The sequence below is a fragment of the Phyllobates terribilis genome, unplaced genomic scaffold, assembly GCF_046119375.1.
Source record: "Phyllobates terribilis strain yellow unplaced genomic scaffold, ASM4611937v1 Scaffold_2__4_contigs__length_985480577, whole genome shotgun sequence".
Taxonomy (NCBI): domain Eukaryota; kingdom Metazoa; phylum Chordata; class Amphibia; order Anura; family Dendrobatidae; genus Phyllobates; species Phyllobates terribilis.
In genome coordinates, this window is record NW_027362762.1 from 103,391,866 (window position 1) to 103,410,317 (window position 18,452).

General features: G+C 40.9%; 1 protein-coding gene across 4 annotated transcripts in view; it reads right to left on the reverse strand.

Moving 5' to 3' along the window:
- Nucleotides 1–18,452, reverse strand: part of ATP8A2 (ATPase phospholipid transporting 8A2) — a 999,149-nt gene that overhangs the window by 732,353 nt on the left and 248,344 nt on the right. For all 4 annotated transcript variants that reach the window (XM_073662455.1, XM_073662456.1, XM_073662454.1 and 1 more), the window contains 6 exons: nucleotides 15,247–15,358; nucleotides 11,706–11,871; nucleotides 9,462–9,589; nucleotides 8,046–8,123; nucleotides 5,540–5,628; nucleotides 3,796–3,840 (listed from right to left, as the gene is read on the reverse strand). In XM_073662455.1, the coding sequence (XP_073518556.1) occupies nucleotides 3,796–3,840; nucleotides 5,540–5,628; nucleotides 8,046–8,123; nucleotides 9,462–9,589; nucleotides 11,706–11,871; nucleotides 15,247–15,358 (618 nt within the window). The remainder of the gene's footprint in view (nucleotides 1–3,795; nucleotides 3,841–5,539; nucleotides 5,629–8,045; nucleotides 8,124–9,461; nucleotides 9,590–11,705; nucleotides 11,872–15,246; nucleotides 15,359–18,452) is intronic.

Consider the following 18,452-nt stretch of genomic DNA (forward strand, 5'->3'; position numbering starts at 1 on the left):
AGGAAGTCAAACGTGCGGCTCTGTGAAGTTTCGAGTGGATTAAGAGACTGCTAAGAAATACTACACAGTATAAATCTTTCAGCTTTGAAAGAAGAGACCTTGGCGCGGCCTAAATGGAAGATTTCCAGCCAAATTTTGCTAAATACGGCCCCGCTGACCACTAATGATAGTGTGGCCAATGTTCAGAACAGGGAGAATATGCCAGGAACGGCTCTGTGTCCAACATTAATGATCGGGGCTTACGCGTTTCACGATTACGTACGGAACGTTTAGAAGACTTGTCCCAGTTTTTCTCTATAATAAATTTTTGCTCACGTAGAGCAAAGATAAAAGTTCAGTGCTGGGATATAAATCAGAAAAAAAAAAGGCAAAAAATGAAATAAAATGTTAAAAGGAGATTACGTTCCGCTCATTTCTTTTCAAAGCATGTTCTTGTATTTAGTGTAAACAGGTCAGAAGGAGAAAAAGGGAAGGCATGTGTAGAGCGTCCCGTGCCAGGAGGGCTATAAGACGCCCCTCTGTTCCACGCGCTCGGCCTCGTCTGGCCTAGGATTAAGGAGCAAAATAATTGTGTGTGAAGATTAAATCTAAAGATCAAAGCGGTTTTGTTATACAAACATATCAAAAAGTCAGGGTCTGCAGGTATTTAGCAAAGTGGCTCATTGGAAATGGAAGAAACAGGGTTGTCGAAAACAGGGTTTTAAATCGGGAATTATGAAAATATGACTCGTACAGATTTCTTCTAACAAAAGCTCACAACTGCCTCAAAAGCCTTCAAAGGGCTGATTTCTGCGTTAGATGAAATTGTAGAACAGTGTTCTGCAACTTGTGGTTCTTCAGCTGTTGGGAGAAAAAAAAAAACTGCCGGCTGTCAAAGTATGCTAGGAGTTGTAGTTTTCTGGAAGTTTGAGAGGGACAGGCTGCATTCCAGAACCATCAACTAAATGACCAGGGTTAAAATTTCTGTTCTGATCAGTTTTTTAATAGATTTTTATAGTGGTCGGAGGTTTATTTTTTATCGTAAATATAACTTTTTTTCCCTCTTTTTTTTTATAACTTTGTCCATCATGGAAAGTTATAAAACTTTGCAAACTGCTTTATTAGTGGATTTGTCTTCATTATTGTAAAAAAAAATCAATCTGTATATAAGTGACTTTCAAACCCCTGTTTCTCCCTACCTCCTGCTACATTGATATAAGAGCATACTCATTTGGAGTACAGATGATGGCAGTGATGGGTCAGCCCCTGTTTCCTCTTCAGTGTTGTGCTGATCAGAACAATCTCCTGCAGCAGCTTATCCCCAGAGTTAGTGACACAAGTGTTCAGCTGATCACATCACTGCCATCATCTGTACTCCAAATGAGTATGTTCTGATATCAATGCAGGCAAATAGACTGGGGAAAAACAGGGATTCAAAGCCACTCAAATGCATTTTTTTTACAGGAAAGAAGAAAAATTCCCTATTAAAGTGATTTGCAAAGTTGTATAACTTTTCGTGCTGGACAAAATCCATAGAAGCTTAGTTACAGGTTTCCCTGTTCTGAACTGCTGTCACTAGGTTGTTCGCACTCTAAAGAGTTTTCTCACTGTCTTTATTTTACCACCCTTGCCCGACATGGCATATACAAGTTAATACCAAAAAGTCAGACGGGCAGGCCAGGACCATTCGTAGCACCGCCTCGAATCTGAAAATGTAGGCCTGTCGCCTCTGATAGATGTGAGCACGGGACAAGTGTATCATCACATTCTTCAATTATGCAAGGCTGCAGGGGTGAAATGAGGACAGCAAATTAATAGTCACCATTTAGAACATGGAAACCTAATGACAGGTTCCTTTTAAAAGATAATTTGCTGGCTGCCTGTAGTCACCACTAGAGGGAGCTCACTATGTACTGTTTATATATTGTAATCAATTATAATGCCGTCTGCAGTAAATTCCTAAGCTCCCTCTAGTGGTGGCAGCAGGTAGACAACATGTTCTATTCCTATGTAGGTAAATTGGAGCTCAGTATTAGGGAAAAAAGGATCTATTTAAAATAAAATTAATATGCACAGAATTTTGGATCTGAAAACATTAAAAAAGTGGAGATTTCCTTTAAGTAAATGGCAGGAAATAATTGAGCTTGACTGATAAATATATATATATGTATATATATATATATATATATATATATATATATATATATATATATATATACACACATACATATATATATATATATATATATATATACAGTACAGACCAAAAGTTTGGACACACCTTCTCATTTAAAGATTTTTCTGTATTTTCATGACTTTGATGAGCTTCAAGAGGTAGTCACTGGAAATGGTTTTCACTTCACATGTGTGCCCTGTCAGGTTTAATAAGTGAGATTTCTTGCCTTATAAATGGGGTTGGGACCATCAGTTGTGTTGTGCAGAAGTCTGGTGGATACACAGCTGATAGTCCTACTGAATAGACTGTTAGAATTTGTATTATGGCAAGAAAAAAGCAGCTAAGTAAAGACAAATGAGTGGCCATCCTTACTTTAAGAAATGAAGGTCAGTCAGTGTGAAAAATTGGGCAAACTTTGAATGTGTCCCCAAGTGCAGTTGCAAAAACCATCAAGCGCTACAAAGAAACTGGCTCACATGAGGACCACCCCAGGAAAGGAAGACCAAGAGTCACCTCTGCTTCTGAGGATAAGTCACCAGCCTCAGAAATCGCAGGTTAACAGCAGCTCAGATTAGAGACCAGGTCAATGCCACACAGAGTTCTAGCAGCAGACACATCTCTACAACAACTGTTAAGAGGAGACTTTGTGCAGCAGGCCTTCATGGTAAAATAGCTGCTAGGAAACCACTGCTAAGGACAGGCAGCAAGCAGAAGAGATTTGTTTGGGCTAAAGAACACAAGGAATGGACATTAGACCAGTGGAAATCTGTGCTTTGGTCTGATGAGTCCAAATTTTAGATCTTTGGTTCCAACCACCGTGTCTTTGTGTGACGCAGAAAAGGTGAACGGATGGACTCTACATGCCTGGTTCCCACCGTGAATCATGGAGGAGGAGGTGTGATGGTGTGGGGGTGCTTTGCTGGTGACACTGTTGGGGATTTATTCAAAATTGAAGGCTTACTGAACCAGCATGGCTACCACAGCATCTTGCAGCGGCATGCTATTCCATCTGGTTTGCGTTTAGTTGGACCATCATTTATTTTTCAACAGGACAATGACCCCAAACACACCTCCAGGCTATGTAAGGGCTATTTGACCAAGAAAGAGAGTGATGGCATGCTACGCCAGATGACCTGGCCTCCACAGTCACCAGACCTGAACCCAATCGAGATGGTTTGGGGTGAGCTGGACCGCAGAGTGAAGGCAAAAGGGCCAACAAGTGCTAAGCATCTCTGGGAACTCCTTCAAGATTGTTGGAAGACCATTTCCGGTGACTACCTCTTGAAGCTCATCAAGAGAATGCCAAGAGTGTGCAAAGCAGTCATCAAAGCAAAAGGTGGCTACTTTGAAGAACCTAGAATATAAGACATATTTTCAGTTGTTTCACACTTTTTTGGTAAGTATATAATTCCACATATGTTAATTCATAGTTTTGATGCCTTCAGTGTGAATGTACAATTTTCAAAGTCATGAAAATACAGAAAAATCTTTAAATGAGAAGGTGTGTCCAAACTTTTGGTCTGTACTGTATATATATATATATATATATATATATACATATTTATTTACATATACACACACACAATAGATATAGAGCCTGTGCATTAGCAACAAAAACCTTAATAAATTGACAAAATTACCTGAAATCTTCAGAGGAGCGCTCTCTCTCAAATTCTGGAAAGTGGCTTCCAGATATGTGAAAACAAGAAAAAATGTAAATGGTACATGGGGAAATGTTTCATGCACGTTTTAAATAACGTCCTAATTATTTTAGTCCGAAATCTGATTTCCTGAATAATCCATAAAACTGGAAATAGCAGAGTAATGGAGGTAATCATTTTGAACAGGCAGCTGCAGAAATAACACCGAAAGTTCCAATTTCTTCTGGACATATTTGGCAATAAATACAGATTTCGTGCGAAATTGCATTAAAAGGCTGAACACCATATTTATTAAACTCCGAGATATTTTTCTGTGAAACACTGTGGAATATTTACTATGCTGAATGTGCCAGAATTTTAAAGTAATTTACATAAAATAAAAGGTCTTACGGGCCTCGCATCAAATTTGTTATGCATCTAAGACACAAGGGTAGAGGAATAAACATAGCTTTGTATAAAGGGGGAAGGTTTGAAGGGAATCTGGCAGCAGGATTTTTGCCATTTAATCCCTGGTTCCAGGGATGTATCACTTATTAAGTTGTGTGTTGTAGTTTCAATACAAACAGTGTCTTATCAGCTGGAGATTATCACTGCAGGACTAGGTGTCATGTGCAAGACAGTCCAGCTAATCTGTGTAACTCCGCCTCCATCACTGATTGGCAGCTTGCTGACAATGTATAGTGTAAACAGGAGCCAATCAGTGGTGTGGGCGGGGTTATACAGAGCTCAGCATTCAGAGAACTGCTACATCTGCAGCAGAGAAAACAGGGATTCAAAACTGCACCAAGCAGAGTCCAGTAAGTGATATATCGCTGTTATCAGGCTCTCTGCCCCTACATCATGCTGCTCTTAGATTCAATAGCAAAAACCTGTGATAAATTGGACTAGATAGTCTAAAGATGTGCCAATAGCATGGATCTCAGTGACAAATGTGATGCATTTTAAATGAAAAATTAGATCGTTTTAGTAAATCTGCCCCAGTGTATTTATGAAAGCACACATACTTTAAGTAGTTTTTATTAGCCAAAACCAGTCATGTCTTATTAATGCTATATATATGTACATACATGTGTAAATATCTCCCTTAAACAGATTAATAGGGTGGTCTTATAACAGGGATCTCTGCTCAGGATTCCCCTTTGTCAGAGTAGAGAGCTGTTCTATTACATCATCAGCCACTAACTTTAATAGTCCCTGTGTGATAATATATACTGTATACCGTAGTAAAATCTCATTATTTGGTGTATTCAGTTCCAATCCAATGATGAAGTGTGGTAACAAATTACACACAAACCTGTGTAGGCTGATCCAGAGATCACGCTCCCTTCTCTTACCAACATACATTTTGGATGACTGCTGGATCAGACTACACAGGGTTTGTTAGTTGTATGCTACCAGGAACACACATAATTCTGCCTAGGAGCTGGATACACAAAATGATGGATTTTTTTCATAAAGACTATTTGCAATGTACTCCTTTTTGGATAAATAAAGAAAGCAGTTAAAAACATCCTTTCCTTTAAAGTATTCTCACAATTAAATCATAGAAATAATTATTTAACAAACATTGATAAAAGAAACCAGTAACAAAAAAACAAAGGTCCAGAAAAGGAAGATGAGACAAACAATCTGATTTCTGTTCTAGCCGTCACCTTGTTATTCCTGGCATTCTACCTTAGAAGGACAGTGACGGTATTGATAAGTCGGGCGCCAACATACTCACCCGTATGTGATGCCGCCGATGCTGCATTTCTTGAAGTGCATTACATTGCACGTTAATGTTCCAGTTTTGTCTGAGAACAAGTACTTAACCTAAAAATGCAGGAAGAAATAGATATCAAATACTGTCAAAACTATTCACAACGTTAGAAGATCTGGGATCTAGAAGATCCTCAAGCAGAAGTATAAAAGCGGGAAACATTGCTGTAAATATTTGGGTGTAACTTTCCGTTTCAGATACATATTTGGTGAATAAAAGTAAAACAGACATCCAATGGTGAGAAATAATAAGGTGGAAAATATCTGTATAGTAGATTTATTTGTTCTTAAAACTGCAATTTTCTTTTCTGCCAGATGATGGCAGCATTTTTAATTGTCATTTTCAAAGGGAACTTGAAAGGACTGTAGTGAACATTTGTGGAACTTGAGTGTTTGAGCCTTGAAGATTTACTCAAACCCAAGACCTCATTCAGACTTCTGTTTTTCACGTATGTGTTTGTGCTTTTTTCACAGATATAACACATAGCCATTATAGCCTGTGTCCCTGTTCACATGTCTGTTTTTTGCAAACTGAGTGTCCACACAGCAAAGAAATAAATGTGATCCATGTAACAGATTAAACTCACCCATTGGTGCAAGAAAGATAAGGACAGCACACAGATGGTATCAGTGTGTTATCCAAGTGCTGTGTATTTCTTACTGTCTAATGAGTAGGAAAAGCTTGGAATTTATTTTTGCATATTTGAAAAATCGTCCAAAAATGGATGAAAATTGAATCCAGCACAAGGATGTAAAACGTATGTCTGAAGGACATCTTAAGCTGGTTTCTCATGTCCGAGTATTATTTTATGGATCAGCCGCGTGTCTTCTGAGCCCAAATTCAATAGGCATATATGAGTGTGTTGAGGAGACCCGCAGCCAGTCTGGGAGTAACGGCCCACACATGGACAGTAAAACATAAATGTGTAAAATCAGTGTTAACAGGTACGCGGATGTAGATTGGTAAGTTACTCAGTTCACTCGTTACACTGGCCGCCTTCGTTCCCTGGTCCCCACTTTGTACCGTACATCTACACTGGAAGCGACGGCTCACATTAATGTCCCTCCGCTAAGGCCTAGTCATCTCTTTCTCTGCCCTGCTTCTGCTCTCTTGGCTCAGCTCTCCTGGCTCTGGTCTTTCTCAGACCTCTACTCGGATCTGATCTCTCAGCTCCTTTAGTCGGATCTGGTCTCTCGACTCCTTTACTTAGACCTGGTCTCTCGACTCCTTTACCCAGATCTGGTCTTTCGACTCCTTTACTCAGATCTGGTCCATTGGCTCCTTTACTCAGATCTGGTCTCTCGTAATGGCGGCTATAAGCCAACTCGCTGTAGTGTACGTCAGTCCTGCTACAGGTTTGGGTGCCAACTCCTCCCCTGGGCCTTTTATAATTACTAACTGCCCCATGGCTATCACCTGACCTGGTGTCTCCGCCAATATCTTTCCCGATGGAACATGGATTTCAATCTTGAGTTCCTACTAATGCAATTCTTTTGACTTTCACTTTCTCTAACGTTTTTGACTAGCAGATGGCAGTGTTTGCTTGCAGCCACTCTGTTAGGCATTAACTGGGCGCGTCTTCTTCCTTGTCTATCTCCTTACACCAGCCTAAGGTCTCATGCACACGGCAGAGCAGCAGAGAAAATAATTGTAGTAAGTACAGGGATTGTGAGGACTGGGAGAAAGTTATTTTCTCTGATAAAGCCCCCTTCAGATTGTTTGGGACATCTAGAAAAATTATTGTCCCAAGAAGAAAAGGTGAAAGCTAGCATGAGTCCTGTGTCATGTCAACAATAAAGCATCCTGAGACCATTCATGTGTGGGGGCTTTTCATCCATGGAGGGGCTCACTCACAGTTTGGCCTTAGAATACCGCCATAAATAAAGAATGGGATCTAAGTATTCTCCAAGAGCAACTTCTCCCAACCATCCAGGAGTAGTTTGATAATGAACAATTATTTTTTTCCAGTATGATGGAGACCATGTCACAAGGGAAAAGTGATAACTAAGTGGGTCGGTGAACAAAACATTGACATTTTGGGTCTATGACCAAGAAACTCTCCAGATCTCAATCCCATTGAGATCCTGTCGTCAATCCTCAAAAAGCTGGTGAACAAAGAAAAACACAAAAATTGTGATAAACGCTAAGAATTGATTGATTAAACAAGAATGTGTTGTCAGCAGTCAGGATTTGGCCCAGAAGCTGACATCCAGCTGCCAGTGGGAACGGCAAAAGTCTTGTAAAATAAGGGACAACACTGTAAATATGGAGTCTTGATGCATTTGTCAATAAACGTTTAAAACCTTATGAAATGGTGATAATTGTACTTCAGTAACCATAGAAATATTTGAGTAAAAGGTCTAAAAACAGCGAAGCAGAAAACTCGGTGAAAACCAAAATTTGTGACAGACTCAAAACTTTTGGCCGCGACTGTACATGAGAAAAAAAGAAGCCACATGGATCTCCCCACCTGTCCCAGCTCCTCATTCAGGTTGGATGTTCTGGCCATTGCGGGGGTGTCTGTCTCTGCATAATACATATCTCTATCCTGGAACAAAGGGGAAATCCACATTAATAATTTATGCTGGGATTACCCTTGACATCCATGACTGCATTTTGCTTACGAGAATTTGTTCTAGTCTGAGCACATAAGTCCTAGTGCTGCATACATTTAGGGACATGCACCCTGAGCCTATAGTATGGTCACACCCTGCAGATCAGTGGTGATGTGATAAAGTATCTCATATTCAAGCAAGCAAATGTGGACTATTCTACTGATCACTCAAGTGCAAAAATTATGTTTTTTTCAGCAAGTGTCACCACCAAAATACGCAATTATAATCTGTCCTTATTGTGTTTGTGCTTCATGTTTTGATATGTTTTCCCCTTTTCTTATATAGTTTTGGTACAGATTTGGAATAGCTTTTTCAATGCAATTTTTGTAGTCCAGAAACACTGCGATTGTGCATTTCAAATTGAAACTTTATTTTTTAGGTCCATTTTTTTCAACCTCCTGAAACAAGTCTATAGGGAAAAAATGAACCAAAAAAACACACAGTCTAACAGCGTCTTTACGTACACAGTGGGCATTAGTTTTCATGAAATCACATCCACTTTGCTTGAAATGTTAAACGCAGTAGATTTTCTGTACAAAAAGCTGCAACGTTTCCGCTACATGGGAACATGGCCTAAACAGTTAGCAGGTCCCCGGTGGCATTATTTAAACCTATGGAGCCATCTTTGGCAGGTTGCAATTTGGGATGTGAATCCTTCGCACCTTTGGAAAAAAAATTGCCATAGCTAAGCCTGTTTTTGAAGACCACGCCTCACCAACTCCTTTCTCCACCCTCTTGGTGCCCTTTTCCCCATTTCCTCTATGTGCAATTAGATGCTGAGCTACACAATTCCTTCCAGAAATGCTTGTCCAGGGAGGTTTCAGGTAGTTTCAGTGGGGCCTGGAGGATTTGCAAACTCTTCCAGAAGACCAAGAGGTCTCCACTTTTTTCACAAGCATCAAGGATGTCAAAAGTATCTGAAAGTACTCCTGTACCCCAATGCAAAATCTGTATCAGAGTCCCACACGTACCATTTGAAATGTATAATTCTGGTGTCTGCTTATGTGGCTGAGACTTTGGGATCAGTGCCTGGTTGCTACTACTACCTCCATGCTCCCTTTGGCCATGTACCTGCAGGAGCCATGACTACAAGGACCGAGCATGGTGCATGCTCTCACTGATGTAACCTCAAGTCCAGAGTAGGCAACTCTATAAGCGGGCACCTGTTCTCTTGGCGTTATAATAGGTAAAGATTTCTGGAAATGACATTTGTTCTTTGAATGAAGTCCACCATTGATTTCAGATGAACTTTAACAATATGTATCACTCACCCAGTTAATGAAAAGAGCCTGAGTGAACTTCACCACCTCAAGGGTCACCAGGAGACTAATGGGGATGAGGTTGTTGTACAAAATAATGAATGTGAGTAGGTTGTATCCAAAATTATTAGAAATGGCCTCTGTGGAGAGAAATGGATCCAGTGAGATAGTTGATTGCTTGTTTAGGTAATATAACATTTATAGACAGTGGTCCCTATGACATTCTTACATTCATTGTATTGAGAATTACAATATGGTTGTGTTCAGAATTAGCCAATCACATTTACACTCATCTTACGTAGTAGTCAGTATCCAGCTGCCATCATTTACAGTGATTCTCATTAACCCCATATAAAGTTCAGCTGTTCTAGTAGGACTATCCTAACATTCTCTTAGTTGCATTTTACAGCACAAGCCATGGTCTATAAACAGCTTACAACACAACAAAGGAATCTCATTGTTGAAAGTGATCAATCAGGAAAAGACCACAAAAAAAATTCTAAAGTGATTAGCTATACCATGGAACACTGAGAAGTTGGTCATCAAGATGTGGCTTACATTTGGAGCAAAAGTGACATTACCTAGAGCTGGATGTATCTAAAAAAGTGATGAAAAGACAAAAAGAAAATTGGTCCGGGAGGCTGCCAATAGACCTATAGAAATATTAAAGAAGATGCAGGAATTTCTGGCTAGTACTGCTTGTGTACTGCATGTGACAACGATCTCCCATATTCTTCATATGTCTGGCCTGTGGGGGAGGGGGTTGAGCTGGAACCCTTTTCTTAAAAGACAAACATCTAAACCCGGCTATGTTTCGCAAAACCTATATTAAGCCTGCCAAAAGCATGTGGGAAAACGTTGAACTTTTTGGCCATAATTCTAAAAAGTCTGTTTGGCGCAAAGCCAAAACTGCATCACCAAAAGAACACTATACCCAAAGTGAAGGATGCTGGAGGCATTGTTATGCTTCGGGACTGTTTTTTAACAGCTGGAACTGGGGCTTTAGTCACAGTGGAGGGAATTATGAACAGGTCCAAATATTAATCAGTTTTCCAACAATAGAAATCTTAAGATGAAGAGGAATTGTAACCTTTCAGTATGACAACGACCCTAAGCATACCTCCAAATCAACAAAAGAGTTTTGGAATGGTCCAGACAGAGCTCAGACCTGAATACAATTGAATAGCTGTGGGTGACCTAAAGAGGACACTGTACACAGGAGATACCCTCACAATCTGACAGATTTAGAGCTACTGCTAGAAAGACTGAACAAGGATTGCCAATTCTGGATGTGCCATGCTGATAGACTCTTACCCCAAAAGACTGAATGTTATCATAAATTCAAGGGGGACTTCAACACAGTATTAATTTTCAATTGAATTGTACAGATTATACATAACCTTAAAGGTGGAAAAAGTTCCGAAATTATTCTTCTTGGTATGATTTTTTACACGACAAAAACCTGCCATGTTAACAGGGGTGTGTAGACTTTTTATATCCACTGTACCTATATTCTCACACTGTGCAGGTTCTTACCTTTTTTCTTTTGATGTCTCCACTTACTTGTTATGTTCTCTGTTAATTTAGTCACACAATGCACAAAGCAGTGCCTCAGTAAAATTAGTTACTAAATTGACAACTGGGCGTGAATTTTTCATTTCTGAGAGTCCAATTAGAAAGGGCTGCTTCACCAGTCGTATTACAAGATATCTGCAAGATATCACATGACCGTACTGATGTATCGAGAAGACAGTCAGATCATGGGACATCTGATGTGTTCTTGCTAGTAAATCTACTGTGACACTGTCCACTTTCATAGGACAGTGAGAGATGAAAAGTACACACCCAGCTGACACTTTGTAGAAGTTTGCATAATGTCTAAAAATAATGGAAGCTATAATGAGAGACCATAGAAACATAAAAGAATAAAAAAGAAAAAGAACCTGCATAGCATAAGGGTGTACAGTATATAACTATGGTGAATATTAAAGGATAATTACAGGTTCCCTTTAAAATGTCTATATTAACATTTATATTTATAGTATGCAGTAAGCTCATAAGCTCCCTCTAGTGGTGGCAGCAGGCAGATAATTTGAAGCTTTGCATCAGAAACATATGGCTATAAGCACTATAGCGCTACAATAAGTTAAGCAATGAATTATGGACCAAACCTAAAATAAAAAGAAAAGGTAATTAAACATTTACTAGGCCAATAATGCATCAACAAGCACCAGACATTACCTGGTAGGAACTTACCATTAGCATCCATATACCAGTTAGTCTCCTGATATTTCCTGTTCCATAACAAAGCCCCAACAGAGCTAACAAGCGCCATGACCAGGAGGATGCAGAACAGGACCAAGATCTGTACGTTGGTGACTTTCTCTACGTTAGACCTCTTCAATGGTGCCTTAGTAGAGTTCTACAGAGAGAGAAAATCAGGAAAATTACACACATCCATATGTTATGAAAGGCATAACACCATGCAATTTTGCATTGGACTGTCCTCAATTAAAGAAGCACTTCTCCTCCCAAGTTTTTATCCTCTTAATATATAGCAGTCATCATATTACATAGCACTGTGTACTTACAATTGCTCATTTTGCCTTTCTACCAAGATAATTCTTCTCTTCTCCATTAGGTCTATGACATCACGTGATTAAAAACTGACTAACAGAATCCTTCTAAGCTCTATGTAGAAACAGGAGGTAAATTTTTACTCTATGAGTCATAAGTCACTGCAAAAGTTCCTGGCAGGGAGGAGGATGGAGCAGCTGGGTCAGTAGTTGAAGAGGGGAATGATAAATGCAGGGTGTTAGGCCGGTACGCAGGAGAAGGGCTTTCTCGTGGCATCCGGTCAGGCCCTTTCCTGCTGGTCAGTAATTGTCAGCATTTAGGTTCCGTTCTAGGGATTTTAAGTGTGGTTTCTGCGTTTCTGCTCATGTGCCGCTAAGTCACACCCCTTGTGGGCATGTGCTGCTAAGCCACGTCCCTTGTGGTCATGTGCCGCTAAGTCACGCCCCTTGTGGGCATGTGCCGCTAAGCCAAGCCCCCTGATGTCTGGTACAGCGTGGTTGGTTGTCCTGGGGGGCTGGGGCTGTCTCTAGTGTATTTAAGGGCTCCGCCCCAGTGCCTAGTCTATCTCTTTCTATCCTGGGGTGAGGTCTCTGGCAGTAAATGCAGTGTGTGAGAGTCGTTGTCAAGGGTTCCTGCTGTGTGCTCCCTAGTCATCCTAGCCATAAATTAGGGCTAGGGGAAGGCTGTGAGCAGCACGCTCTACCGTGTAGGTTCACCGGTTGGGCCACGGAGGCGTCCTTGCTACCGATCCAGCATTCCAGGTCTCCGCCATTGTATGTGTGGTCACACTGCCGCTTTTACACCCATGTGTTGGGTGCTGCAGAGATTCTTCTCTTCTGCCAAATCCTTCCTGCTCTGCACAGCGGTGTCTTGCAGTGCAGAAGTTTATTAGTTTAGTTTCTGGAGTGTTGTTAACTCCCAGCATTGTACCTTGTTCAGTTACTACTTGTGTGTGCACTTAACACACTAGTTCATTTCTTTCTCTGTGCTTAGCTGAGCATTCCTCTGGGACTCAGCTGCTGCAGCTCCTCTGCAGTCCGGTGGACCCCGACGTGTCCTTTTTATTTTATTTTATTAAAGGACACACCAGCGTAACACAGGGACACAAGACTTCCTGTTTCTACATAGAACAGAGAAAAGAGAAGAACTAAATGGGTAGAAAGGCTAAATGAGCAATTGTAAGTACACAGTGCTGTATAATATGGTGACTGCAATATATTAAGAGGATAAAAACTTTGATGGGAGGAGGAGTGCTTCTTTAAGGTTATTCTTGAGATAGAATAATTGTCATGCATCACTGTAGAAAATCATATAAAACATTGAGGGAGAAACAAGTCATCACTATTAAAATTGGCATCACAGGGGAACAGGTGACAGGCTCACTAAGGTTCAGAGGAAATTCCAATATTCTACTAAATTATTTGAAATGGGCAAACGGAATATGTAAGAGAAATATGCCCACATAAAGAGAAATCTAAGTTGATCTACAGATATGACCATCCTTAAGAGGTATTCGCATCTTAGTAATTGATGAAAGGCCCAAGGGCTGTGGAGTTGGTGCCCATTTTGGTGGAGTTGGAGTCAGTATAAAATGGACCGACTCCTAAAATATATAATAAATTGGGCTCAGTAGTACAATGCAGGATGAGCTGTAAATGTTTCCATAAGAATTTGGGAAAGTTATGAAATGTCCTATAAATGTCTGTTCTGTTCCTTATCTCAGGATCTCGGCTTTTAGTTGAGATGAATCTGTGCTGCACTTTATGTACACGCACAGTAGTGAGGCAGGGCTGTGGAATCAGAATCGGAGATTTGGCTTACCGTCTCCACAACCCTAGAAAGGTGACTAGGTTATGCTAGGTTATGCCATTGGAGCTTCGACCTCTGGGACTTCACCAATCCCAAGAATAAAAGGGATTCAGTATTATGCTTACTTAATTATTTTCCTGGACAGCGGCACCCCTGGCTGTGCAGGGAGCTATAGGCAACATATTGGAAGTCTAGGAGTTGAAGGCAAAATTCTGACCCTAAGGTGCAACCATATAGGTTTTCTACTTCCTCCAAGTCTAAACTGTCAGAGTAAGCAAAATCAGCACAAAAGGAGTTTAATAGATTTGAGCAAAAAGATTCGCACCCTGGTCCGGTGTCCAGTCCGGTCCTTCTTGGCAGCCAGATGAGGACAGTCTTAATTTCTGAAGTCGGCATCCTTGACACCTCTTACACTTACTAGGCCCTGCGACATCAAAACCCTGAAGTGCACGTCACAACATAGTATGAGGCCTAGTAATGAGAAAAGGAGCCCAGGATGCCGGATCGAGGATGCCGGCAGCAGAAGTGAAGATTGACCTGGGCAGGCTGTCGTTGATAACAGGAAGCTGGAGTAAGGCAACGCAAATATTTTTTTGCTCAAGTTTACAATTCAGTAAAGTATTTACAAGGTTACAGAACTTTTTTAGAAATATATACAAGGATTCTCCATGCTCGATCTGTGTGGGTTCGACCTTGGGGATTCCCACTGATCAGCACAATATTGGGGCAGCCGCCTTCCTGACAAAGATGCCTTTACCTTATTGTTTAAACCGACGCAGTGAATGGGACGAGGCGGACTAGCAGGATCAGGTACAGCCGCCATGCACATGAGCTACTGTGTCCATATAAAAAAGAGAAGAGAAGATTGCAGAAGCGCTACAATCCCATCAAGGTGCTGATCAGCAGTTGTCCCAGATGTCCGACAAAAAACAATAACATTTTGATGGCCCATCCTAACAATATGCTGGTGTAGTTAAAGATCTGGAGGACCCTGTTAGGGCTCGTTCACACGTCCGATTTTCACTTAAGAGTGCTATTCATGGTTTTCACGGGTAACACTTGTACTTATGATATTCCATGGGGCTTTGCACATGTCAGATCTTTTTCCTTGGACCGAATGGTCGGTGGAACATATTGAAGAGATGTCCAATTTTCATCCGGCTCAAAATAATTGGCAATGCAAGTCAATGGGTACATGAAAAAAACTGAACCGAACTCTGATGAGATCCAAGTGCGTTCCAATTTTCACGGACTGTCAGAATGGAGAAGGTGGAGATTTTCTTTTTATTTCTCCATATACGAGAAAACCGGATGACACTCGGACCACACTGTGATTACTTACTGAGCACTTAGGCTGAGAAATCATGGTCTATGACTAGGAATCAGGAAAGTCTCCAATCAATGGATTTACCTGCATTAGTTTGGTGTCGTGTCCTGTGTACACAACAATCCCCACGACCCACTGCGTGTTCCTGATTTGGGCTCCTCTTAATAATATCTGATCAGGTCCAACAGCAACCGGGCTATAACAAGAAGAATTGGCAGGATTAACATTTTGTCTAATTAATAAAACAAACAACTATAGGGAAAACCCAGTTCACATTTTCTGTTTATTCAGGGAAGAAAATCGTTCTACGTGGTGGGAAAAAAAATCCAATTTCAAACCAAGCTTCATATACAGACTGTAGAAATAACTGATCTTACAGGAACTTAACAAAATAAAGAAAAACAATCATAATATTAGTATAGGAATCGGAGACATCAGTACTAGTTACAGAACATTGTGTAGAGGGGAAGAGGTAAGATATAGAAGATTAAACCCAAGGCTCTTAACATGTGGCTCATGCAACCTCAGGAGATACATGCCGTGTCTTCATTTTTTTGCTTGTAATAGGTGAATTATGCTGGGGGTTCTTTGATGTAAAATACTTGAGATGTTAGTGGCTTTTGATCACTGAGCATTGTAAGGTCTATCCGGGTGCACACAGCTTCTTACAGACGTCTGTCTATAATGCATAGCCATTAACCCCTTTACAACCCAAGGTGGTTTGCACGTTAATGACCAGGCCAATTTTTACAATTCTGACCACTGTCACTTTATGAGGTAATAACTCTGGAACGCTTCAATGGATCCCCCTGATTCTGAGAATGTTTTTTCGTGACATATTGTAATTCATGATTTTGGTAAAATTTCTTCGATATCACTTGCGTTTATTTGTGAAAAAAATGGAAATTTGGCGAAAATTTTGAAAATTTTGCAATTTTCAAAATTTTAATTTTTATGCCCTTAAATCAGAGAGATATGTCACACAAAATAGTTAATAAATAACATTTCCCACATGTTTACTTTACATCAGCACAATTTTGGAACCAAAATTTTTTTTTGTTATGGAGCTATAAGGGTTAAAAGTTGACCAGTGATTTCTCATTTTTCCAACAAAATTTACAAAACCATTTTTCTAGGGACCACATCACATTTGAAGTCACTTTGAGAGGTCTTTATGACAGAAAATACCCAAAAGTGACACCATTCTAAAAACTGCACCCCTCAAGGTGCTCAAAACCACATTCAAGAACTTTATTAACCCTTCAGGTGCTTCACAGGAATTTTTGGAATGTGGAAGAAAAAAATGAACATTTAACTTTTTTCACAAAAATGTTACTTTAGACCCAATTTTTTTTATTTTCGCAGGGGTAACAGGAAAAAATGGACCCCAAAATTTGTTGTGCAATTTCCCCTGGGCACGCAGATACCCCATATGTGGGGAAAAAACACTGTTTGGGCGCACGGCAGGGATCGGAAGGGAAGGAGCGCCATTTGAATTTTCGATTGTAAAATTAGCTTGAATAATTAGCGGACGCCATGTTGCGTTTGGAGAGCCCCTGATGTGCCTAAACAGTGGAAACCCCCCACAAGTGACCCCATTTTGGAAACGAGACCCCCCTGGGAACTTATCTAGATGGGTGGTGAGCATTTTGAACCCCCAGGTGCTTCACAAATTAATCCGTAAAAATGAAAAAGTATTTTTTTTTTCTACTTTTTCATTTTTAAAAATCAATTTGTGAAGCACCTGGGGTTTCCAAGTGCTCACTATGCATCTAGATAGGTGCCTTTGGGGGTCTAGTTTCCAAAATGGGGTCACTTGTGGGGGAGCTCCAATGTTTAGGCACACAGGGCCTCTCCAAACGCGACATGGTGTCCGCTAACAAATTGAAAGGAAAATCGGCTCAAATTGTTAGCGGACACCATGTTGCGTTTGGAGAGCCCCTGTGTGCCCAAACATTGGAGCTCCCCCACAAGTGACCCCATTTTAGAAACTAGACCCCCCAAGGCACCAATCTAGATGCATAGTGAGCACTTGGAACCCCCAGGTGCTTCACAAATTGATTCGTAAAAATGAAAAAGTGTTTTCTTTTCCACTTTTTCATTTTTACAAATCAATTTGTGAAGCACCTGGGGGTTCCAAGTGCTCACTATGCATCTAGATAGGTGCCTTGGGGGGGTCTAGTTTCCAAAATGGGGTCACTTGTGGGGGAGCTCCAATGTTTAGGCACACAGGGGCTCTCCAAACGTGACATGGTGTCCGCTAACAAATTGGAACCATGTTGCGTTTGGAGAGCCCCTGTGTGTCTAAACATTGGAGCTCCCCCACAAGTGACCCCATTTTGGAAACTAGACCCCCAAGGCACCTATCTAGATGCATAGTGAGCACTTGGAACCCCCAGGTGCTTCACAAATTGATTCGTAAAAATGAAAAAGTGGAAAAAAAAAAACACTTTTTTATTTTTACGGATTAATTTGTGAAGCACCTGGGGGTTCCAAGTGCTCACTATGCATCTAGATAGGTGCCTTGGGGGGTCTAGTTTCCAAAATGGGGTCACTTGTGGGGGAGCTCCAATGTTTAGGCACGCAGGGGCTCTCCAAACGCAACATGGTGTCCGCTAACAATTTGAGCCGATTTTCCATTCAATTTGTTAGCGGACACCATGTCGCGTTTGGAGAGCCCCTGTGTGCCTATACAGTGGAAACCCCCCACAAGTGACCCCATTTTGGAAACTAGACCCCTCAAGGATTTTATCAAGGGGTATAGTGAACATTTTGAACCCAGAGGTACGACACAGAATTTGATAACATTAGGTCATCATATTGAATAAGTTGTCATTAATCTTGAGCGCAAGTGCTCGCTACTTGAGTTTGCATCGGGTACTCAGGTATGCACCATGTACTGCGTGTGCTCGAGTGACATGCTCGAGTTCCTGCTCCGCATGTTTCACGGTTATTAGACACCCAAAAAAAAACATGCGGGGATCGCTTGTGCATGGCAGGCAATCCCCGCAAAGTTTTTTTGGCCGCGAAGCATATGGGGCGGAGACTCGAGCATGTTACTCAAATACCCACGATACTCAATGCATACCAGAGCACCCGATGCAAACTCAAGTAGCGAGCACTTGCGCTCAACACTAGTCGCCATATCGTCATCATTTTTTCTTACTTTTGAAAAAAATCCCAACCCCATCACAACCCTAACCCCAACCCTAACCCCAACCCCAGCCCTAACCCTAGCACAACCCTAACCCTAGCACAACCATAACCCTAGCACAACCATAACCCTAGCA